Genomic DNA, 26,442 nt, shown 5'->3' on the forward strand with positions numbered 1-26,442 from the left:
TTCAATTCTCTATAAATTTATATCTAATAAATATTTCTAAATTCCAAACGTAGAAAATGTTATAGGGATCACAAAGTGACAATTCAGATTTGAAGATTTCACCTAAATGCTTCATAACATAATCTGCACATACCTGAGAGCTATTTGATCCTTCTTTTCTTATTCTATTCCCTTTTTCTATACAAAACATTCTAGTATACACAAAATCTAGGTATGGAACAAGTCTCTCTTCACTAACAAACCACATCTATTTGCATCGGAAAACATATCGAAACTTTACTCGAGGTAGGAGATTTTATGCTAATTTTTATATGTCATATGTTAAATGTTTTTGGATACAGATGTTAGCATTATATATCATGATATAATGTCTCTTTTCTTCATAAGCATTATGCATTATAATAACAATCTTATGTGCATTAAAGAACTGAGGGAATGATCCTTCGGTAAGGGAACGTGACCCCCAAAGACAAGATAATCGAGATGATCTTTCGGTAAGGGAAGGTGATCGACAAACCTTTGGGATAAGAACCTTCGGTAAGGGAAGGGGACTATCCCATCAATTTTATATAATAACATATCTTTATTTATATGACTCCCTTATTGTGTATGTCTAAATAACCTTGATTGTAAATTGAACTGAGGGAATGATCCTTCGGTAAGAGAAGGTGACCCCCAAAGACAAGGTATCGATATGATCATTCGGTAAGGGAAGGTGATCGATCGAGATGATCCTTCGGTAAGGGAAGGTGATCGCCAAAACGTATGGGATAAGAACCTTCGGTAAGGGAAGGGGACTCCCACCTTTTATACCGGTTTGAGCTTAATACGTTCCATAAAAGCTATGAGAAAAAGTAATGAAAAGTACAATGAAAAGTGTGATCATGATTGTTCTTCTTTTATCTTTTTTTAATTATGTTTATTATTGCATTTAAAGATCCTTCCTTTATCCAAAGTTCCTTTTTTTATGATGTATGATATTGTTTAAGATCTTTATTTTATTCAGATGTATTCTGTTTGAATTATCTATGGCAATGTTACTATTTTTCTCTTATTTATTATTTATTTTGCCTTGCTTTATGGCCTATGAGAACATCATACCAAGGTTTATGAGTTTACCTTTATATGTTTTAACACTATAGGCAATTTGTATGCATCACACATGTCATAACATAAGTAAATGAGAAGCATCTAAAAGTCACACCACTCCGACTAACAAAGACTTTTGAAAATAATAATTGAACAACATTGCATTATCACTGTTTTTATTTTAAAACTCGGAGTGGCTGGAGATGGATACGATGACACCATATAGATAAACTATTGAGAAACTTTTGTTTCTCACCCCTCTCTCCATACCATCTTCAGGAAGGATGCGGCACAAAGTAATACACTGCTCAGTTGAGGTGAAAAGACGAGTGCACTATTAGGAGCGAGCTATCAAGAACCTATATACAAAACATTAAACGTTTATCTTAAGAAGGAAGAATAGGCGATTGTTTCAGTCATATTTAAATAAATTAAGAGAATTAGGATTTTCTATATGTCTTGTTTTATCCTTATTGACTGATTGCAATTGTAACTATGATATTTCTTTTTATGATTATTTGGTATGAGTAAAGCTTGTCATTGTTGTGCCTTCATAGTTTAGCACGCCCGTTTTTTCGTGTTAGTATTTTCAAATTCACTTATATTTTTCAACTAGTAAATATTCTAATAAAAACTAATTATTCAATATTTTTATCTATAAATTATTTTATATAAATATTTCACATTTGTTTTAAAAGAAAAATTTTGCAAGGTTTTGAATATCAGCTGCTAAATATAATTCAAATAAAGCTTAACCCAGTTTAAAAGTATTAGGGTGTTACACACAACACCTCCCACCACGATCGGCACACCACCAACGCAATCTTCAAGGTTAGGTCATCGAACGACGGAGCTATCTTTGCCATCATGTTGTACGGTAGCGCTGATGTATTGAATTTATCGTCAATCTAGATTTTTACAAAATAGAATTCTATCGTTGAAAGTATAGTCAAGACCCACAATTAATTCCTACATCATATGTTTACATTTTCTACTTAACCGAGAGTACTTAAACCTCTGGTCGTCTTCCCTAGGAGTTGCAATTAAGTGTACAATTATTGGCTATGAGAGAGAGCATGAGGAATTGTGAATGCAAGAGAGAAGCAAGAGATTAAAATGCAAGGGATGTAAATAAGCATGAAAGGAATTAAAAGAAAGCAAGTAAAGGAAATGAAAATGGAAATTAAGTGCTAAAAGGGGCTCTTGGTGAGAATTGGGGAATTTAGGATTCCTATCATAGTTTTGGACCACATGGCAATTGTGTGGAAACAATCCAAATTAGTCAATCCTCCTTGAGAATTAGTCAAAAGGGCATAATTGATCTCAATCCATAAGTCCTAATCAACTCACTAATTACTTAGTGAAAGACTAGTGTCAATGGAAACCAAACCAATTAGCCATTCCCACACCTTACAGAATGGACATCCACAACTCAATTCCACCCAAACACCCAATTTCTCATCCAAGAGTGTAGAAACTAAACATGCAAGAATTTAGACATCAAAGCAATAAAAGTTGAAAGCAATAAAATGCAACGAAAGGAAACTTCAAAGCAAGAAAACCTCTTGGCAAGTAATTGAGAGCTAAGGTTACCTATCCTAGACATTAACCACAAATATATGATGATTATGAAGAGTTAATCCTACTTAGTCAACCTTACATCGAAGATAAGTCAAATAGGCATAGTTGATTGCAAACCCTAAGTCCTATGTCAACACTAAGGGGTCACATAGAGTCAAGGGAGACCAAATCAACTAACTACTCTAATATATCAAACAAGAATGGACATCAAAGGCTCAAGGATCACCAAAGTCATCAATTTCAAGCCAAGAATGGAGAAAAACCTAAGTGAAAACTAAGCCAAGCATTTTATCAAACACTTCGTGTGCATGAGAATAAAATAATATTAAATTGCAATAAAAATAAATTCTAACCACCAAAAGCATGAAAATCATAACAACAACTAAAGAAAGTAATAAATGAACATAAAACATAAATTGAATTAATTGAAAGTAAAATTAACAAAGAGTGTTCATAACATAAAAATGGAAAAATGAAGGAAATAACAAGAGAAATGAAGAAGAAGAAAGATGCAATAACAATAAATGACAAGGAAAAGTAAAGGAAAGCAAGAATTAAAAGTAGAAATTACAAGAAATTAAACTAAAGAACCCTAATTCTAGAGAGAGGGGGGAGCTTCTCTATGTAGCAAACTACACTAAAACATGATAAAAGCTAAACATAATTGCCCCCCTTTCATCCTTCTTCAATTTGGCCTTAAATAGCTTCAAAAAATGAGTTGGATTGGGTTTTGGGGGCCCATAAATCGCTGCCAGCGAGTTGCATTTAATGAGGTCGCGTTTAGGGACCTGTGCGGACGCACAGATGTACGCACAAGTACCTATGCGTACGCACACTTAGACTTATGTCCACTATAGTAAATTGCATATCATTTTGAAGCCCCGGACGTCAGCTTTCCAATGCCGCTGGAACCGCCTCATTTAGACTTCTGTAGCTCAAGTTATGACCAATTTAGTATAGAGAGGTTAGGGCTGGTAGCTTTCCAATTCCTTCATTTGTTGAATTCTTCCCTTTTGCATGCTCTTTTCCTTACTTCTTCAACCCATACTTGCCTTGAAAACCTGAAAATCACTTAACAAATACATCAAAGCACCAAATGGGATTAAAGTGAATAAAATTGACTAAATTAAGCACAAAAGAGCATGTTTTCACTTTCAAGCATAATTTAGGAAGAAATTTCAAAAGCATGCTATTTAGGTGAATAAATGTGGGTTTATGTGATGCAATCCACTCAAATCAAACCAAAATATATCGTAAAATATGGATTCATCAATTCCCCCACACTTAAACAATAGCTTGTCCTCATGCTAAACACAACCAAAGGAGATGAATGAAGGGAAAATAATTTTTTTAATGCAACTACTTATATGCATGCAACTATATCAAATGCTATTTACCTATATTTACAATATGATTCCTATTGAGTTTGGAAAAAATAAACAAAAGAATCTCAATCAATGCAAAGTAGAAACTTAGGGCCAAGACGAAGGAAATATAGCAATATGATCAATGTCCAAAGATTTGATTTGAAATTTTCAAATTCATTTCAACAACTTGCAAGAAAATACAAGATAAGGGATGAAAGCATAGAATTGAGCAATTGAACCCCTCACCGGATGTGTTTACACTCTAATTACTCAGTGTGTAGGGCTTAATCACTCAATTCTCCTTTAATCATGTTTCTCAAAGATTTTCAAGTCATTTAACAATCAACTAGTATTTGATGCATGAATGCAAATATCATGCGGACTTTTGGGGGTTGTAATGGGGCTTAGGTAAGGGTAGGATTAATATAGTTAAGTGGGCTAATAGATTGGATCTTTGATTAGCTCAAGTATCCCACCTAATACTATATCATCCTATATACATAACAAAACAACCTAACTACCCATTTATCCCTTTCTCACATTCACTCATGCATGCTTCTTTTCAATTCAACTTCATACGCATCCCTTATTTACATTATCATTATTAATTTTTTTCTTTTTTCTTTTTTTTCTTTTTCTTTTTTTTATCATACAAGAGAGATGCATATGTTCCAAGTAATGAATGCATGAGTGTTTACCCATTTTTCCAAAATCTTCTCAATGGAACCCAAGGTACTAACTACCAAAGTTTTCCCACAAATTCTCCCACACTTGATTAACACACACACACATACTCAAACCCAAGCTAATCAAAGATACAAATCATGGACATAATGGTTTTTCACTTAGGGGAATGATGTCCTTAAAATTAGAACAAAGGGGAATTAAAGGCTCAAAAAGTGGTTTACAATGGTAGATATAAGGGCTGGCCATAAGGGTTAAGTGAGTTCAATTCAAAAATAGCCTCAATCATACTAAATGCAATTCAAAACATCAAACATAGGACATATAGACTAAAGCAAATTAAAGATCACACTCATAAAAAGAGTATAACACACAAGAACAAAATTTTGTGGTTGAAAATGTGCAACCACACAATCAAAGCTCAAATCTCACTTGGTATTTGTTCAAGCTCTTTTCTATGTTCCATATAAAAGATACTTCAAGCAAGTTCAAAAATAATTTTTCAAATCCAATCAATGGAATGCCCAAAAAGGAATTTCTTGAAAATTCTTTGTTGTTTTACCAAACTTATTCACTATACTAAGCAACACGCAAATATACTATCACAAAACTATAATCAAGCAAAGATATATACAAACAAACTAAGCAAAGCATAATGTAATGAAATAAAAGCAAATATTCACAAAAACATAGCTACTAAAAACTAAAGAATAATGCAAAGTGTTGAGAAAGAGAGATTTACGCCCCGAAATTACGGATCCTCCCCCAAACTTAAACGTTGTATGGTCCTCTGTGCATGCACTCAAGTCGGGGGTGAAGAGATGCTCTAAGAGGCTCCACCTTCAGCTGGTTGACATCGGGGCTCCGGGTTATTGTATAAACACAGAAACAATAATTGAGGAAGAAGTCAAAGCATTGTGGTATGATATAAGACAATGTGTGTATCCTAAGTGTGCGCATTGGCCGGGTGAAAATGGCAACCACATAATCAAAAGAGATAGTATGTTCCTCAATTAAAAAGCCTAGGGTGCAAGTAAAGAATAAGCAAAACTTTAGGCATAAGCAACCCTAGGGATTCTTAAAAGTGAATTGAGTGTTTGAGATATTGGATATTAAAATTGTGCAAGTGAAAGCGCAAAATTAAGAGAAAATGGCACAATTAACAGTAACCAATGCAATGATGAAAAACAAACTACTTATTCATCCTTAGGTGTAATGAAATAATCACATGTATAAGGTGCTTGTTACAAAAAGTGACAAGTCTTGATAAGAAGCAAGTCAAGTCGACTAAAAAAATGCAAAGCATTAACAAGGAACAAATACCTTGTTATGTGATTATAATCACTTAAAACCCATGATGACTAAATTGTTCAACTCAATTCACTAAGGTAAAGGTGCACAATTCACGATTAAGATGCCAAACAAGGATATAGTTTCACACATATGGTAGCTACAACACATGCATTAAACTTGCAATTCATCTAGACAATCAACAAAGACTTGATACATAGTGTATATATTCATCAAATCAAAATTCAAGTAAGAAGCAACCCAACAATCATCAAGTAAACACTTGCAATTTATTTAATTAACAAAAAAATAAACTAAAACTAATATAATTACCAAAATAAAAATAAAATGCAAACAAAACAGAGTAAAACAAGTAGAAAAGAGGGCAAAAGCAAGAGAAAAGAGAGGTGAAAGAAAGGAGAAGAGAAGAAGTAGAGAGAAGAGAAGAAAGGAGGTGTAAAGGTGAGAAAACAGGGGCGTGCGTACGCATAAGTATGTGTGCATATGCACACTAGGTGGAAAAGCGGAAGGTGTACGAGTGCACACTATGTGCGAGCGCTCCGGGCAGAAGAGGAATCAAGAAGTGTGCGCACGCACAGAGGGTAAAGAAATGGAGGGTGAGCGGACGCACAAGTGTGTGCGGGTGCTTTGAACAGAGAGGGGATCAAGAAGTGTGCGTGCGCAAAAGCATGTGCGCACACACAGAATACTTTTTGTTGATAAATGAAGCATCAAAATTGCCAGCTATGTCGCCGTCTGTGCGTACGCACACAGGTCCGTACGCACGCACAAGAGGTAAAAAGAAGGGGATGCAGACGCATAAGGCGTGCAAATGCTTCCACCAGAAGGGGTGCAAGCTGGTGTGCACGTGCACAGATGGGTGCGCGCGCACAGAACGTGAAAATTGGGGTTGTGTGTGTACGCACAGGTGGGTGCACAAGCACATGCTCTGTTTTCCCATAAAAATTTTTAGTGCTCTAAGACACCAAACTTGAAATCCAAAATAGCTTTTCAACCCCAAAACATATTATTCATCAAAAACACATTATCTAAACTAAAATCTAATCAAATTAAGCTTGAAATTAAACTAAACCTTAGCTGTCTACAAGAAATAAAATGCAATAAATTGAAACTATGTACAAAGATAGGGTTAGAAAGGTGTTACCATGGAGGGGTGTCTCCCACCTAACACTTTCATTTAGAGTCCTTAAATTGGACTTTATTGAGAAGCTCTAACAATGCTTGGGTTTCCAAACTCTCCGTTGATTGTCCCAAGCTTTGATGGAGTATCCCACAAGGCATGAGCTTCCAACAAGAAGAACAAAAAGCAAACAAGAAAAACATATTCACAATATCAAACAAAAAAAAGGATACTCACATACTAACATATTCACAATAGTTAAAAACAAGCAGGCAACATATGTACAATCAACCAAAAATAAGCTATTTACATATTAACATATTTACAATAGCCAAAAATATACACCATTGCAACTCTTCGGCAACGACGCCAAATTTGATGTATGAAATTTATCGTCGATCTAGATTTTTACAAAATAGAATTCCATCGTTGAAAGTATAGTCTAGACCCACAATTAATTCCTACATCAAATGTTTACAATTTCAACTTAACCGAGAGTACTTAAACCTCGGTAGGTCGTCTTCCCTAGGAGTTGTAATTAAGTGTACAATTATTGGCTATGAGAGAGAGCATGGGGAACTGTGAATGCAAGAGAGAAACAAGAGATTAAAATGCAAGGGATGTAAATAGGCATGCAAGGAATTAAAAGAAAGCAAGTAAAGGAAATGAAAATGGAAATTAAGTGCTAAAAGGGGCTCTTGGTGAGAATTGGGGAATTTAGGATTCCTATCCTAGTTTTGGACCACAAACATGGCAATTGTGTGGAATCAATCCAAATTAGTCAATCTTCCATGAGAATTAGTCAAAAGGGAATAATTGATCTCAATCCATAAGTCCTAATCAACTCACTAATTACTTAGTGAAAGACTAGCGTCAATAGAAACCAAACCAATTAGCCATTCCCACACCTTACGGAATGGACATCCACAACTCAATTCCACCCAAACACCCAATTTCTCAACCAAGAGTGTGGAAACTAAACATGCAAGAATTTAGACATCAAAGCAATAGAAGTCAAAAGCAATAAAATGCAAGGAAAGGAAACTTCAAATGCAAAAAAAAACCTCTTGGAAAGTAATTGAGAGCTAAGGTTACATATCCTAGACATTTACCACAAACATATGATGATTATGAAGAGTTAATCCTACTTAGTCAACCTTACATCGAAGATAAGTCAAATAGGCATAGTTGATTTCAATCCCTAAGTCCTATGTCAACGCTAAGGGGTCACATAGAGTCAAGGGAGACCAAATCAACTAACTACTCTAATATATCAAACAAGAATGGACATCAAAGGCTCAAGAATCACCAAAGTCATCAATTTCAAGCCACGAGTGGAGAAAAACCTAAGTGAAAACTAAGCCAAGCATTTTATCAAACACTTGGTGTGCATGAGAATAAAATAATATTAAATTACAATAAAAATAAATTCTAACCACCAAAAGCAAGAAAATCATAATAGCAACTAAAGAAAGTAATAAATGAAAATATAACATAAATTGCATTAATTGAAAGTAAAATTAACAAAGAGTGTTCATCACATAAAAATGGCAAAATAAAGAAAATAACAAGAGAAATAAAGAAGAAGAAAGATGCAATAACAATAAATGACAAGGAAAAGTAAAGGAAAGCAAGAATTAAAAGTAGAAATTACAAGAAATTAAACTAAAGAACCCTAATTCTAGAGAGAGGGGGGAGCTTCTCTTTGTAGAAAACTACACTAAAACATGATAAAAGATAAACCTAATTGCCCCCCTTTCATCCTTTTTTAATTTGGCCTTCAATAGCTTCAAAAAATGAGTTGGATTGAGTTTCGGGGGCCCAAAAATTGCTACCAGCAAGCTGCAATTAATGAGGTCACGTGCGTCCGCACACTTGGTTGAAAGTTGACTTGTGCATACGGACAAGTACCTATGCGTATGCACAATTAGACTTATGTCCACTATAGTAAATTGCATATCATTTTGAAGCCCCAGACGTTAGCTTTCCAATGCCGCTAAAACCGCCTCATTTGAACCTATGTAGCTCAAGTTATGACTAATTTAGTACAGAGACGTCAGGGCTGGCAGCTTTCCAATTCCTTCATTTCTTGAATTCTTCCCTTTTGCATGCTCTTTTCCTCACTTCTTCAACCCATACTTGCCTTGGAAACCTTAAAATCACTTAACAAATACATCAAGGTACCAAATGGGATTGAAGTGAATAAAATTGACTAAATTAAGCGCAAAAGAGCATGTTTTCATTTTCAAGCACAATTTAGGAAAAAATCTCAAAAGCATGCTATTTAGGTGAATAAATGTGGGTTTATGTGATAGAATCAACTCAAATCAAACCAAAATATATCGTAAAATATGGATTCATGAAGCATCGAGAAGCCAGTGCCGAAGTCGGAAGGTGTAGCTAGCAAAGCAGGAAAGGGAGAGAGAAGCCGGCGCCGATGTCAGAAGGTCGCCACGCTCTTCTTACCTTCCTTTTCTTTCTTCTCCCTCTTTTGCTCCTTTTTTTGTTTTGGTTTTTCAGTTTTTTAGTTTTAAATGGGAACTGGAGATGGATGGGGTAATGGGTGGGTGGGGTGAGAACTGAGTAGTGCTAATAAGCAAATGGTATTTGTGTCATTTAAAAATTATTATGTCCAAAAGGATGATTTTGAAATGTTCAATAATGTTGAGGATGATTTTAATAAAAAAAAGGTCAAGGACGATTTTAATTTTTACCCAAAATACTAAGGACGAAAAAAGTACTTAACTCTAATAATTACATAATTCAAACAAACACATCATTAAACCAACTACAAGACTACATGAAAATAGGAGAAAAAGATAGAGTAAATATATGATCCTTTTCTAAGATCTAAACATACTATTTGAATACACATTGACTTGAGGGTTGAAACACGTTGCAAGTACTCATGTTACTGTAGAGAGAAATCTATGGTGTCACATAACAGCCAGGAACCATATGTGCTATACCTTGGTTGAACTTAGGTATCATAGAATAGTTTGGTACCCATTATGGGGAAGAATATCATTCTAATTCCATACAAAATTTGCAGAAAATGGATGAAGTTCCATCTCCTCTCACCAATACTGAGTTATTGGCAATGATAATGGAAATGCAGGCCAGTACCATCCACATTCCAACCCAGCTTCTTGACCTTAGATGAGAATGCGACCACCACTTTAAAAAACGGATTGGATCTGTCAGTTTGACCAGATCAACTGAGAATCAATTTTTTAATCAGTTCGGTTGAGGTTCAAAATCATCCTGTAAAAAATTAGTTAAAACTGATCAAACCGAGAGTTAATCAATAAACTGATCAGGATTCTGAAAATCAGACCAGACTGACCGGTTCAACCAGATTAATCAAGAACCGATTATCTGGCCGGTCCGGTTGATCTCCAGAACTGTCCTGCAAAACACTGGTTAAAAACCTGGTCGAACCGGTGGTTAACTGGCAAGCTGGCCGAACCGGGCGAGTTTTTTAAAGCTCCACTTTTGTCATATACCCCTAGAAACGTCATCGTTTTGATGCCCAGGAAAAACAAAAAACCCACTAACTTAACTTAACCCAGTCCCCTCACGTACGAACGTCTCCCTCTCCCCCCTTCTCCCTTCTCTCTCACAAAAATAAAAAATCCATTTACTGACCGGTTCGGTTCTCGTAATCTTTATACTCAACCTGGAACCCATATTTTAGAAACTTGTGAAAAGCAACGTCTTCAAACCCACCTGATCTCGTGTTCTATATTAGCCCTATGTCTGCGGATATTATGATTGTTCCTCTCCCTACAAATTTCAATTTGCCAACAACCTTAAAGCCATATGATGCTTTCGAGGATCTCAAACTTCACATCACTAAATTCTGCTCTATGATGATTTTCTAATGGTTCTTCCAATCCTATTTTATGTAGAGCTTTTCCTACATTTTTTGAAGATAATGCTTTTCTTTGTTTTTTCTCTTTACATGCAAGATCTACTACTAGTTTTTTGAATCTTAGAAAATGTTTCATCAATCAATTTTCATCTTCTTGCATTTACAGCCGCAATTTAGATTATCTTCCTAATATTAGACAAAGTCGCATGAGACCTTGCAAGATTATCTTGCTCAATTTAACCCACATGTTCATCTTCACGCTTTGGCTAAATTTCGTGAGAAAGTGGTCGGCTATATGGAAATTTAGGAATAAACTCGATGCATAAACAATCCCATTGCTCATCTCCTTAGAATTCAGGCTTGGCCAACATCGATTTGGCCGGGACTGAGGTGATGGTCGTCGTCCTTTTCCGCGGTCCTACATATGACCATCATACCAAGTTTAATATGCGGATGGACGACATCATCAAGGACATCTTAAATGCAAAGTTCATGAAGCCTCCTCCTAAAGCTAGTACATACTAAGACAAATATTGTATTTTCCATCAAAAGTATAATCATACTACTGATGAATGTGTCATCACCAAGGATTTCATGGAACGTTTGGCACAACAAGATCACCTCGATAAATACTTAGGGAAAAAGCATCAGCTTTACTGATCTATAGATTCTTCCACCGACAAGCCATGTGGTAGAAGTCAGAATTCTAATCATAAAAGGCCAAGTAAAAATCTAATGACAGATCTTTTTTCTGAGTCCCTGAGGCTCATTAATTGTATCTCAATAGGGTTTGTTGGTGGTGGTGTTTCTAACTCTACAAGAGCATGTAGGATCCAAGCTTTGATAGCTATGGAACAACTCACTTCCGTTGCCACTACCTTTACTTTCGGTTATTGAAATTTCTTCTACTCTTACCAGTTTTGAACACATAGAAACAAATCTTGATTATTTTTTTTTTGAAGTGCAGAGAGCTCAACACCACAAGGTGGAGCATTGAAAAACAAATAAACCAGATAACAACAAACACGTCAAAGACCTAAAAAACCTAGAAACCCCAAGTCATCTTCGGCGTTGCCATCAACAACTACAGGGTGTATCCCCAATCCATTCATCAGAAAAACTGAAAGACCTGCTTATAATGTCCACCACATCTGACGCCTGATTTTTAAAGATCCTGGCATTCCTTTCTAACCAAATTGTCCACCACAAATCTTGATTATTCGGTGTAATTTCTTCAAACATTGGGCGACTTTTGGATGCAAAAGGTACTAATGGACCTCAAGAGTTATGGTGATGTTCATTTTCACTCCACTTTCAAGAAGATGAATCTTAGTGTCAAGACTTTGCATCCTTCTTAGGGCAAACATGTTAGGTGTATAGGAGAACGTGTAAACATTCTAAGGCATAATCGGTTGCATACCAAAATCAAGGAGAGTGCTCTTAAAACTCTGTTAAATACCAAATCACCTAATAACAAAGTGATACACCAAACTTTCTACAATCTTACAAAAAATTAGCCACATTTATTATCAACTGAGAATATTTTTATAAGCAAATATAAATTTCAAACTTCTAATATATTTGTTTTATATTTATTATAATAAAAAAATTCTATCGATAATGACTGTTATCATAAAATACATTTTGACAAAATCTAGTTCTATAAAACTTTGAACTTAAAAGTGTTCTTGACTCTGTCCATTTGTCTGAATGACAACATGATCCTTGAACAAAAAAAAAGATCAACTTCGACCCCTAACCAGTGTTCCGTCTACCAACGGGGCCCTTCTGTCACTTTTGCCGTCAAGGAGTAATGGAACTTGTTGATGTCTCATTAAGTTGTTGAGGTGCGGGTTAAGGTGGGGAGGTGGATGCTAGATGCCCACATAACTTGTTACAAAGAGCAGGAGCTTATCTATCGTGTTCCATGTGAGCACAAACAAAGCCATTTTGGTGCCCCTAAAAGACGTTATTAGATTATTGTGGTTGTCTCTCTCCCTTTGTTTCGTGTTGTTGCAGCCATGACTAAGACAGAACTCAGGCCACAGGACTTTGTTCACAGATAGCTCACAATGGATCAAACTATTCACAAAGCAACAAACTAGTCAGCAGTGAAGACTATTGGATAGTAACTAATTCACCAAATCATTACCTCCCACAATTAGTAAACTTGCTCATCGTTCAAAGATGAAGAGAAGAATTGATCCTGTTGAGAGAGATATGCATTCCAACAAGGTCAGGAAGACATTTGAACTCACCTATAATAAGCGTGGCCAAAAGGACCATTACAACAAACCTTGCTCCAATCCTCTAAGGATCTTAATTAGAAGCCTATGATCAACAAAAAGAAGAGCTAGCAAGGAGAATGTTGTATCAGTGGACTCTACCAACACCACACAGGTATAATCACTTTAGTATTTGATTTGTCCTATAAATGAAAAAGTTGGAAATTTAAGTGTCATATTATGTTTTGGTTAGGGGTTTAATTGTTTGTAAATAAAATGCTGCGATGTTTAATTGATCATATCTGTACAATGATTTATACAGATTCAAAGAGCAAAGAAAAACAGTTAGAGTACCAATTCTGCTGTAACTACCATGGATCCAGTAGTGAGTAGGTTTATGATTATATGTCTCAAGGTTGTGTTCATAATCTTGTCATTGTTTATATGCGAATTGTATATTATTTATAACTAAAAATAATTTAATGGCACAAACGGATGCAATTTCACTTTTCCAATATGCTCTCCAAGCAGATGTTGTAATCTGAATCACAATTAAATTATGCTATATCATTATAACATTTAACTAAGTTTATGATATATAAGCCAAGTTTGTTGTTTACAGGGGGCATCTGAGACCATCAACGTGAACCTCCCACCCCACACCCCCACAGACCAATACATCACAAAGGATGAAGCACCCAATTGTTAGGCTACCATCTATTTTCACATTTGTTCCAGCTTCTGTGGTGCATTTGGGACTTTTTACTCTAAAATCCTCCCACCATTGGCCCTTATTTAAGACTTTTTACTCCATAATCCTCCTACCATTGGCCGTTATTTAGGACTTCTTACTTCACCCAACACACAACTTCCTCCAACTTTGTATCTAATACTCCTACTGGATATGTTGTTCCTAAACCAAGTGGACAAGGTAAAGGTGGAGTTACAATTTTTAAAGATTCTTCAAGTTCATCCCCATTCTGATGCTCTCTTCTACTGCTCATGGAGTTTTGGGGTTCCAAACATGAAACAAAGGGAGAGAGACGACCAAAATCATCTAATAACGTCTTCTAGGGACATCAAAACGACGTCGTTTGTGCTCATATGGAACAGGACAGATAAACTCCTTTTTTTTTCTAACAAGCCACGTAGGTATCTAACATCTATCTCACCACCTTAACCCTCCACCTCAGCAACTTAATAAGACACATCAACATGTTTTGTTACTCCTTAACAGCAAAAGTGACAAAAGAACCACGTTGACAGACGGAGCAGAGTCAGGGGTCGAAGTGAATCATTTTTTTTTTGTCAAGGATCGCATTGACAGTCATGCAAATAGACAAAAACCGGATTGGTACTTTATTCAAAATTGAATCATCAGATAACTTTTGATCTATGTGGCTCGATTTTAACACACCCTAATTGAGAATGAAACCAAACTTTGACAAGATCTCTTTCTAAACGAGTCAGGTATACCAAACTTTTATGCAAAATTTACTAAGCGCTTCAAATTTATCATCAGAATCACCGAAATTCTATCCACTTTCATTCATCTCAATATGCAAAAGGGGCATGTCACACAATAAATACAAGTCTTGGAACTATTCTCTCTTCTGTTCTGAAATCTCAGCCCAACCCTTGTCATTTTCGGGCGACTTCCTGGAAACTTTGGTGCTAAATTTGTTGATGAGTTCGAATTTATCACCCATAGTTGTAAATTTATAGCACTACAAAATTGTATCTGATATCACTATGCAAGAGGGTGCACAACATAAATTTGGAATTATTATTGCTGAAACTTTTCAGTCTCCTTTGTCATATTCCGGCAAGGTTGTGATTTGTGACACTGTTTCTGCAGACCATTTATTAATATTTTGTTCCATTTTGCAAATGAAGTTAGAATTTCAGCCATCACAAACCACCATAAAAAATGACTTCCAGCTAGGAGATGCATGATCTAGTGAAAAAGACCAGATTTGGGTGATCTACGAAATATCTTTGCAGTTGATATTATCGGAAGCAAGACTTCCTTCCAAATCCTAACCTAAAAAATGATTATTTAGCTTCCCTTTCCAACCTGAGTAAGCTTGCTTCCCACGCAAATATCAGCAATGAGTTATGGCTAAAAAATGTTTACCAGTTCAGACTCTCCTTCCACCACCTTCAATTTACATTTTGAGAAGCCGACTTCTCTCAGCATCTGGAAGAAATATCTCTCAGCCAATTTCCTGTTCGAAGAAAAAAAACGATCCTTTGAAATGTTGAAGTTGCAATGCAAAGTGTTTGTGACTAGGGTTTTTTATGCATAAAATTAGAAAATCTAAAAGCTGATTACAAAAAAAGCAGTATCAAGCAGAGGGTATGTTTCTATCCATTAATGCATAATTAGTTTCTTTTTTTAAATATGAATTATAAACAGACAACTAAATACTAAAGATAATTGTAAATAAATAGAATTGTGAATAGGCTTACCATCATGAAGTTGTGTAAATGATTCACTAGCCACTTTCAAAATGTAATTTACAACATATAAAACACTGTAGGCCCTTCGAGCTTAGTTTATTCACTTTTCCAATCGTATTCAATGAGCATCAGCAAAGGTTTCCCTTCTCAGTTTTCTAGTGGTTCAGTTCTCTACAACTTAATTCTGAGGATAAAATTTGAGCCTCGCACAGCATCCCCTCCTCTCTAAGACCAGCTATCAGCTGATAGCAGATGCGAGCATTTAGAATGAAGCCCCTGTCAAACATTTCCCTGTACCAAAAATAAGCACCACTGAAATCTTTTAGGTCACAATGTCCCTTAACCAGAATGTTATATGTATCAATTTTTGGAACTAGTCCTTTAGCCTTCATATCATCAACAAGATGCTTTACGTCTGAAATTCTTTGATATCTGAGGCATGCCAGGATCAAGCAGTTGTAAGTTTCCTTGTCACAGTTGACTCCCCGATTGACCATCTCTTGGTGCAAAGACATTGCCTTCAGAACATTGCCATCTTCAGCATAACTATACATCATTTCATTATATATGACTCGATCTGGAAGTAAGCCCATTTGTAACATTTCCTGAAACATCTTTTCTGCTGTTGCCACACTTTCCATCCTGCATGCATTGATCAAAGGATGAAAGGTACCAACTGTAGGTTTTAAGCCTAATCTCTTCATCTTCTCATACAATTCAATGCATCTCTGGGTGTTTCCAGACTTTGCATAACCTGAGATAATCGAATTGTATGTGATTACATCCGGAATATGTCCCTTGCTAGTCATTTTGAGAAACAGATCGTCAGCTTCACTTACCCTTCCATTCCTTCCAAGTCCGTTTATCAGTGTATTATATGTCACAAGAGTTGGATCTATTCCAATTCGTAGCATTTCCTGAAAAAATCTGTAGGCATCTTTAAATTTACTCAAGGAGCAACTGGCTTCAATAAGCATATTGTATATTTCTGCATTCGGTGAAACCCCCCGGCCTGCCATATCCGCAAGGAGAATTTCAGCATCAAGGATCTTACGGTCTTTGCATAGACAATTTATTAGAGAACCGTAACTTATGACGTTAGGCTTTATCCCATTCTTTTCCATCTCTTCAAGAATCTCAAAGCACCTGACGAAATGCTGCATTTGTCCATAACCATTAATCAAAGAATTATAAGTTTCCACAGTGGGGGAAACACCCTTGTCTACCATTTTCTTCACCCATATCTCTGCCTGGTCCAAGTCCTTAGTTTCACAGAGCTTGTTAATCAGGGTATTGAAAGTGACAGCACTAGGCTTCACCCCTCGATATTCCATTTGTTCGGCTGTCAGTATAGCTTTCATTATGTCCCCCTCTTGGCAGTATGCATTCACTAATATGTTATATGATATTTTGCTGGGAGTAACGCCATTATCCACAAGTTTGGCCAAAATCTCCTTGGCCTTTTCAACCCTCCCTACCCTGCACAATCCATTCAACAAAATACAACAAGTATGCTCATCGACCCTTTCCAACTCTGCTTTGCCAAACACTTTCTCACCCCAAGAACCATCATCATCATCATCAAATACAACACGCAGAAACTCATCAGGTAAAAACCCAGCAGCCTCCATCTCTAGCAACACCTTCCTCGCATCCTCCAACCTCCCAGAACCGCAAAGACCACTCAACAAGGCATTGTAGGTGAGAAGGCTAGGGTCCGCATTCTGGGTCTTCATCCTCTCCCTCAAGCTAAAAGCTTCCTCTAATTGACCCACCTTACAGTACCCATCGATCAAGGTATTATAAGTAACAGTATTCGGAACCAGATTTCTCTCACCCATTTCATCAAACACTTTGCGAGCATCCCACACCTTTCTCACTTTGCAAAGCATCCCAATGATCAAATTATACACAAAAACAGAAGGGGTCACCCCTTGCTTCTCCATGGAAGCCATCAACTCAAAACACTTCCTCAGATCCTTCAACATGGCCGCTGCATAAACAGCGTTCTTGTACGACTCTGCACTGGGTCCCATACCAGACCCAGCAAAGTCCGAGAACAAACTCAGGGCCTCTTCGAACTGCTTGGAAACAAGCAAAGCATGAAGGAGACGGTTGACGCAGCGGATTGAAGGGGCATAACCATCTTTTCTCATTGAATAGTACAACTCGGTGGCTTGGTCGACCAATTTGGGAATTGAGCAGGTCCATAACAGGGTGTTCGAGAAGAGGGGTTTTGATACGAAGGTGTGGAGTTCGGAGGGAGAAGAGAATGGGGTTTTGGAGAGAACAAGGGATTTAAGGAACCTCTTGGCGGTGATGGTGCTACCCTTTTCTAGAAAAGAATGAAACTTTTCAATTTTCTGAAGCTTTGACTGGTCTTGGGGGTCATCGCGGTCGAAGAGTGCGTTCGATTGGGGTTGGCATTCGGAGGAGAAGGGAAGGGAATGAGAGACAGAGATATTGGGATTGACGCCGAGGTTGTAATTGTGGAGAACACCAAGTTGAAGAGCACCGGGCTTTCTCAATCCCATTTGTTTCTCTCTCAGATTCTCAGCGAGGTTTTGCGTTCGTTAAGTTCGAAAACCTCCGTAACTTTTTTTTTTTTTAAACATCAAAACCTCCGTAACTGTTAAGGTTTTGTCTTTGGTGGAAAAAGTATTTTCTGGATCATGATGGACTAGATAAAAAGATGCCATTTCAATGGCCAGCATTCAATCCGTACGAAAAGAATTGGAAATTATGTATTTGACTCAAAATTTGATAAAATTGCAAACCGGTTAAATTTGGTCTGGTTTGATGTAAATCTTAAGATCCGGTTTATTAGTTTTTTGGACTAAATGGATTATATTTTTTTGGTCATTATGATATCTGGATTAGGGGTGTACATGGGCCGGGCCACACTGGGTTTGACCTGACCCAGACCCGGCCCAAAATATAGACCGGGCCTAATTTCATGACCCTAACCCGATTTTAGACCCGATGAAACCTATGCATCTTCGGGCCGGGTGAAAACTGGGTAAAAATCGGGTGAAAACCGGGTCTTTAACATGTAAAAATCACCTAATGTCCAGTCATTATTTCACAATTCACATAGTAAAATTCACTTAAAAAATTATGACAAGAATCAACCATTTTCTAAAATTAAAACATAATCACAATCAATACTAATATTGTCTCATAACACTAAATAGTTCAGTCACATACTAAACACATAACCACAATCAAAAGTCTTATTCTTCCTAAACATAGAACTTTAACTCATAGTCTTTATAACACAACATTAACCACAGAAGAATAGTCATCCATCAATTGCTATTAATGTTGTCAACTTGTTCCTTGTGATATGGATGCATTAGTAAAACCTACAAAATATAAATCACAAAAATATATAAAATTATTCATTTTCATATAAGAGATTATTACTTCAAATAATAAAGTCGCAATAATAAAAATATTATAAATGTACCTTCAACAATCTTTTGACTACTATCATATTGATCAAACTCTTGATCTCCAACTTGTTGTTTCGAAGGGCACAACCAACTTTGAGTACATATCAAAGCTTCAGCCATTAATAGTGATAAAGAGCTGCGGAAGACATCAAGCACACGTCCACCAGTGCTAAAGCATGATTCAGAAGCAACGGTTGAGACCAAAATACCTAAGACGTCACGGGCTATGAGAGAAAGAATTCTGTATTTTGAAGCATTCACTTTCCACCAAGCCAATATATCAAAATTCTCATCTTCTACAATATCCTCGGCCAGATATCTCTCTACATCTGACTTGCTATCTGCATTGGCCTTCTCTCTTTTTTGCTTTTTTCACATATTCACTCTATTTTCAGAAACTCCCTTAGCACCAGTTGAGACTTTAATATTATCATCCAAGACATCTCTAGATGAACTTTCACCATCTTCCCTTCCTTTATCATTTACAACCTCCTTTTCATAAAACTTATATAAAGTCTCCAATGTTAGTTTAACAAAACCAGTCATAGTAGTAGACACTTCCTTGTCATAAACATCCTCCAAACACCAACAGAGATAATCTAATTTATAACGAGGATCCAATACAACAGCAACAAGTAACAACGGGTTAAATTTGTCAACAGGTCCCCAATATTTATGATATTTATTCTTCATAGAACATGCCATAGACCCTAACAATTCAAAATGACTTTGGCTCCAAGATGTTAATTGAGAAGCAATAAATGCAATTTCATGAAAACATTTGTTTGATGTAACATGCAAAGAAGAAGATAAACTCAAAGTTATTTCCTTTTGCCCCCACTATCCTCTCCAAACCATCTAAGAAAATCAGGTTCTTGATCAAAAAGTCTATCAAAAGCTTTTTCGAATTTCTCGGCATGTTCCAACATTAGATAGGTAGAATTCCACCTAGTTGGAACATCCAAGCACACAAGACTTTTAGATTCAACCAACTCAGCCTCAATGCAGTCTTTAAATTTTTTAGTCCGTTGAGGAGAGGACCTAACATACCTGACAGCATTTCTAATGCTTTCAATTGAAGTGTGTTGCTCCTTAATTCCTTCATTCACTATCAAATTCAGAACATGAGCACAACATCTCACATGCATATACTTTCCTCCACACACCAACCCACCTCTTGCACCTAATTTCCTTTGAAGGTAAGTAATAGCTCCATCATTCAAAGTTGCATTATCCACTGTGATTGTGAAGACTTTTTCAATTCCCCCTCTCTCAAGCATTTCTCAATTTCTCTTCCTACTGTATCACCCTTGTGGTTCTCAATCTGGCAGAAATTTATAATTCTCTTTTGTAACTTCCATTCTTTATCAACGAAATGTGCAGTCAAGCTCATATAACTATAATTCTGATTTGATGTCTAACAATCTGTTGTCAAGCAAACCCGAACACATGACTTTGCCAACCATTCTTTTAGCTTTTTCTTCTCATCTAAATAAAGTTGGAAGCAATCTCTTGAGACCGTCACCCTAGATGGGACCGTAAATTTTGGCTCAAATCGATTTAACATTTTGCGAAACCCAATCCCCTCGACAACTTTAAATGGCATTTCATCAAGTACAACGAACTCAGTTACATACTTCTTACAATCTTCCAAGCTATAACCCTTAAAAGCTTTGCATAGTTCCCCTTCTTCATCAATTTTAGGCATATAACCATGAAGTGTCCCATGCTTTCCTACTTTAGTAAATATCTACTTATAAGCACTCTTCAAGTGCTTATTTAGAGAATTCGTGCCATGTTTAGTAGGGTGACAACTGTATTTCTTCTGGCAATGATGACATTTAGTCTGATGCTATCCCTTTGTCTCAGTCAATGGAAGTACAGTAAAATGCTCCAAAACATATGATTTTTTTTCCTTGCGAACAACTTCTGAATCTTCATTGTTTGCATCTTTGTTTTCTTCGTCTACTTGTGCATTAATAGCAGGAGTAGAAGCAGCAGAATTTTCAGGTTCAATAGCGGAAGTAAGAACAGCAATATTTTCAGCTTCAATTTCTATTGGTTTGTCCTCTTCGATAGTTGGTGGAGGAACACAGTTATTTCCTCCTCCCATTGTTTGTATCCTAAAATAACAAAGTCAAGACCATAAATATATCTATAAAATTAGTTTAGACTATCAAATTAAATTTGTAAAACTAATTTAGATCATCACATATTAAATTTTAGTATAGGAAAAAAGAGAGGGGGCGGAGAGGGCTAGCTTAGCAAGTTGTTATTATGATATAGAAGAAGCTTATCAGTTATTACTTATCACGAAGCTCGAAGCATAATTAAAAGGCACTTGCAAATTGAATTTTATATGGAATTGCTAATTGTTAATAACAATAACAAATTGTATGAAATTAATTAATTAATTAATTAATTAAATTATTAAAGCATGATGTAAACAGGACTAACACTCTAACAGATTAAAAAAAAGCTTCGTGGCACACCATTCTTCCTCAACTACGAGTTTTCATATCTTCAAACAGTGCAGGTTTTATTTTTTCCCGAAAAAAGAAAATAAGACAAATCAATATCAAAATTAAAATGAACGAGTAACAAGAAAACACAACTCAGAAAGCATTGGGATAGAGACAACAACTAACTCAATATTTTCCTTTTGAATGTACTGATTTATTTTTCAGACCACATACTCAATTTTTGGAAATTTTTAGTCAACAGTACACCATTTCAATTTTTCAGTAAACACAGAACAAATAATGAAAATCTACTAAACAAATCAACAACACAAAAATTAGTAAATACATCAACATGCATCAGTCATCGGTAATTAGTAAATACCAAATCAGCTAAACAAATAATCAGTAATCAAGAACAACTCAAAACAAAAATCATCTAAACAAATCATTTAACACACATCAACACCCACACCAAATCAGTAAAAAATTAGTAAACACAGAACAAGTAATCACTATTAACCAAAAACATCAGTAATCAACAACAATTCAGAACAAAAATCAGCTAAACACACATCAATACCCACACCTAATCAGAGTTCTAATAATGAAAATCAACACCCACATTCAAAATTCACAAATTTTATTTATCAAAAACCCTAATCCTTAATCAGAATATTAATGAAATAATAAAATTAATTGCTTACCTGAGAAGAAGACCTGTGAAGAAGAACCGGAGAAGAGAGCGGAGCAGAAGGAACATTGACTAGCAGAGCAGAGCAACGCCGAGGCAGTAATAGAGAAGAGGACCATAGGTCGTCACCATCATCGAGAAGCAAGGTGCTCACCATAGGTCGTCACTGTCTTCAATCGAACTAAGAGCTTCGTCGATGACTGGGCTGAAACACAGAGGGTTGAGAAGAGACGAGAACGGGAGGCTGCTGTATTGCGAGACTGAGAGTGGCCCGTGGGGAGAAACGATGAGGTTAGGGGTCACCAGATCTGCCTGTGCCATGGGGAGTGGGGACTGCCGATGCCGGAGTGGGGAGTGGAGACTGGGAACTGGGAGGGTGGGAGTGAGCCTGAATGGCTGAGCTGCTGAGGAAGGCAGTGAAATGAGTGAATGGAGAATGGACTGAAACTGAATGTGTTGTGCGTGCCCTCGTAACCCCTATCCCTAATTTGAAATCAGCGTTGTGTACTTGTGTTTGTGTATATGGCTGGGCCACCGGGCCGAGCCGGGTGACCCGAGCTATGGCCCGGTCCCGGTTTCACCTCCTCTCTTGGTTTCACTTTTTTTCCCCGGGTCCTCCCTGGGTCACTTCGGGTCTGAGCCTTCACCGCCCAAAAGCCTTCGGGCCTGGGCCGGGTCGGGCCATGTACACCCCTAATCTGGATCGTGGGCTATCGTCATCTTCCAAAAAAAATTTGCGAAACAATACCCAGACCCCAAAAAAAAGCACACAGAATTATCACCGGCGTTCTCACTCATCATTCGCATGGAGGTGATGAAATGGAGAGGAGATTCGGTGAGGTGAGTCATTGGCGCGACGCCGGCCACCCACGGAAAGCTCCGTAAGCACAGCGAGGAAACTCGATGCCCCTGATAGGGTTCGAGGATGGGAGATTGAATTTCGGAGGTGTCTGATGGTCTAATACAGAGCGGCGACGGCACGTAGTGAGCGTTGCAAATCTTGGGAGATAAGACACAGCCTCTTTGAAGACACAGCGAAACTATGAGGATGCTGTAAGTTTGCAAAATGGTGTTTGGAAGAAAAACTTCGTTAGACAACAATAATAGACAGCGGCAATGGAAGTGGAGACAAAGATACAAGACCCGCGTGGAGGAGGGGAAGTTAATTGGGAAAGGGGAAGTAGTTGAATTCGGGTTGGATCATCGTAGTAGGCTTGGACCCCCGTCGGAAAAAAAAAAGGCCAGAACACTATTTCGCACGTTAAAAATGTTATCCTAACCCTCCTGTGCAACTGGTCAAGTATGACTTCTATATGGACAATTGGACATGTGCATGAAAATTCTTGAGGCAGATGCAAATGTTGCTTCTACATGGACAATGGACATGTACTTGGATATTCTTGATGCAGATGCAAATGGTGTGATATTTAATTGCAAATTATTTCAAGATTAACCTTAATGTGGCACTTGGTGGATGAGAAAAGTTAAAAGACAGAGATTGCACAAAGTTAACAATGGGACAACCAACTGAAGTAAAGCAGGACCAGCAAGTGTAATGTAAGCATTGCTAATGAAATTCAGTTTGGGTGACCAAGCTGCGACGCAATAACAGGTCGCAGTACGCAAACAACACCCCTGGGATAGGTGGTTAATAGTAACCGTATCAAGAAACGTAGTACTGTTTTCCCAGGAATTAGTATAGAATTTTTTAAAAAATTGATACACAAAGATAATCCACAAAATACAACTCTGGTTAATAGTAAGTGTGTGAAGAAACACAGTCTATTTTCAAAGAGCGATACAGCATTTATATGCACAAAATACAAGAAAGTTGGTCTATTGTTTTCCCAGGAATTAGCACATCAAGTAACGGAATTTGCAAAAAGTGATACACACGTAGTTCATCCACAAAATACAAGTCTGGTTAACAACATAAGGATAGCAAGATTCAGGAGCCTGCGGCGTTGTTGCTCCATCGGACTTGCAGAATTGTGACTAGCTCAGTTGATATGACCTCGAAGATCCCGACACCTCCGGGCTCGAATTTGCACAGGCTTGCGAATTCTGCCCAGCCTCCGAAGATGATCCCGAAGCAACTGTCGCGCCTGCCACTAAATCTTGTATAGGTGGCCTCGACCTCAATGTGTCCGTGTGATAGGAAGAGTGTGTGTCTCTGACCGGTGAAATGACTCAGATGAGGGACATTTGGCTGTTTGTAGCATATCAGCAGATCATTAAGAGAGAATAAACTTATTGATGAAGAAACGTACAAGAAAAGGAATTGGTGCCTTACCAACAGGTGGGAGTGCAAGACGCGGTCAGTGAGGTCCATTACAAAGAATGGCCATTTGGTCTTGTGTGTTTGGGCTATCTCTTTCGTCTTGTGTGAGGAAGGATTGTTGATACAGCGGGCACGCCGGTAAGCACCTTTCGCTTCGTACGGAGGTTCTTTTGATGGTCGGGGGCTGTATGTGTTTTCGTGTCCACTGAAGTCAAAGATACGCACCTGGAATTCAGAGTTTCCCTTGTGCTTGAAAAGAAGGATGGAGTCTAAATTAATTTGGTACATCCGGTAGAACTCTGGCCAACCATGGGTCAATGCGATGCTGCCATTTTGCTGTTGTTTCCAGAAGCACCGATGGCTGATACACCTGCCGTCAGGGACCACCAGGGTTATGTAGGGGGGCCCAGCTCGGGAGTTTGTTGGGACCGATTGGGAGGGCCTGCGAAAGAATAGGAAAGTGTTGGCCAACACATTGATCATTCAGGAAGTAATAATATTCTATGTCCTTTGATATACGTCTCGGGGGAGGTGGCTTACCAGTTTGAAGCTTGGGGCCTTATTATTGGCTTCAGAAAATGCAGTGGATGGTGTTGCTGGTTTTGTTGAAGGTCTGTTGCAGGTCGCTTGCCCTTGTTCTTGGATGAAGACATGATGACCTGTTACAGTACAAATAACAGACCTGAGAGTCGTAATCTATAGTGTAAATCATGTTGCTTGTATGCGAAGTTTGTATTCGTAGGTTTTGATGAATGACAAACCAACAAACGACATGAAAAGACAAACCAACAAACAACTTGAATGAACAAGCATGAAGAGTTGAAAGCAAACACAACAACAACAAGAAACTCAAGTCCACAACATTTGAAGACAAGTATAGAGTCTTAGGACTTAGGTAACTTCTTGTTAAGAACCAATTGCTAAATCTCTCAACACACACTCACAAAATGTTTTGATGCACATCTTGCAATTCGATGCTAGCCAAAAGGTTTAAAAACTTGTTTTCAAAGGTACAAAAGCATAGGAATTGACTCCAACAAGTTTGAGATCAATCCTAAGCATTTTGAAGTGATTTTAAGCCATTCTTTAAGGTTTGCATCGATGCACACTCATCTTGCATCGATGCAAAGCATGCAACGACTTGTTGCATCGATGCAAAGATGTTTGCATCGATGCAACCTAGCTGAAAATTCAAATTTCAGCATCAAAGACACATTTGCATCGATGCAAAGTGTTATGCATCGATGCAAATAATTCAAAAACATAAAAAACGGCTAGTTTTGACATAAATGCTCCATCCCATTAATTCCCCAACATTTCTAAGGTTTGGGGAATCTATAAATGGATGGATTGAAGCCTTATTTCATAAGTTTTGATTCTTGGAAACTATCTTGTTCATATTCTTTCATTCTACACACTTTTAAAGTGATATAACACACAAATTTGAGAGAGAAATATCAATTGGTTCAATAGTGCTAAACTTGTAATCACACACTCTTCTAGAGAGCACTCATTTCATCTCAACAATTCTTTGAGAATTGTTTTCTTGTACACCTTGTAAATTGGAGTGTGATCTCCAAGGTTGAGTCAAGAGTTATAAACACTATAGTCGGTGAGGATACCTAAGAGGTATACTAAGTACTCAAGGCAAATCTTAGAGAAGGTATCTCTAAGTGGAGTGGGTTAGTATACGAGTGGTGATCATATACCGTGAGGTGTTAGAAACTAAGGACTCGGATTGTAAAAGGTTTTGCGCGAGCACCTTGAAGCTTGGCAATAGTGGAACTTCTCAATTGCGATTGAGAAAGAAAGTGGACGTAGGACAAGGATTGTGCCGAA

At 37.3% G+C, this 26,442-nt stretch overlaps 2 protein-coding genes across 2 annotated transcripts; both read right to left on the minus strand.

The window, feature by feature from the left end:
• Positions 1 to 14,762: 14,762 nt before the first annotated feature.
• LOC112696630 (uncharacterized) lies at positions 14,763 to 18,360 on the minus strand. The gene is made up of 2 exons (XM_072197020.1): positions 15,724 to 18,360; positions 14,763 to 15,479 (listed from the first exon to the last, which is right to left on the minus strand). Exon 1 carries the CDS (start codon positions 18,246 to 18,248, stop codon positions 15,870 to 15,872), a length of 2,379 nt encoding a protein of 792 aa, XP_072053121.1. The 5' UTR covers positions 18,249 to 18,360; the 3' UTR covers positions 14,763 to 15,479; positions 15,724 to 15,869.
• A 5,910-nt stretch (positions 18,361 to 24,270) lies between these two features.
• Positions 24,271 to 25,256, minus strand: LOC112805573 (B3 domain-containing protein REM5-like). Its single transcript, XM_025847939.1, has 3 exons — positions 25,144 to 25,256; positions 24,616 to 25,045; positions 24,271 to 24,531 (listed from the first exon to the last, which is right to left on the minus strand). Exons 1-3 carry the CDS (start codon positions 25,254 to 25,256, stop codon positions 24,271 to 24,273), a joined length of 804 nt encoding a protein of 267 aa, XP_025703724.1.
• Between the last annotated feature and the right edge of the window lie 1,186 nt (positions 25,257 to 26,442).

This window comes from Arachis hypogaea, chromosome 6 (assembly GCF_003086295.3).
Source record: "Arachis hypogaea cultivar Tifrunner chromosome 6, arahy.Tifrunner.gnm2.J5K5, whole genome shotgun sequence".
Classification (NCBI taxonomy): Eukaryota; Viridiplantae; Streptophyta; class Magnoliopsida; order Fabales; family Fabaceae; genus Arachis; species Arachis hypogaea.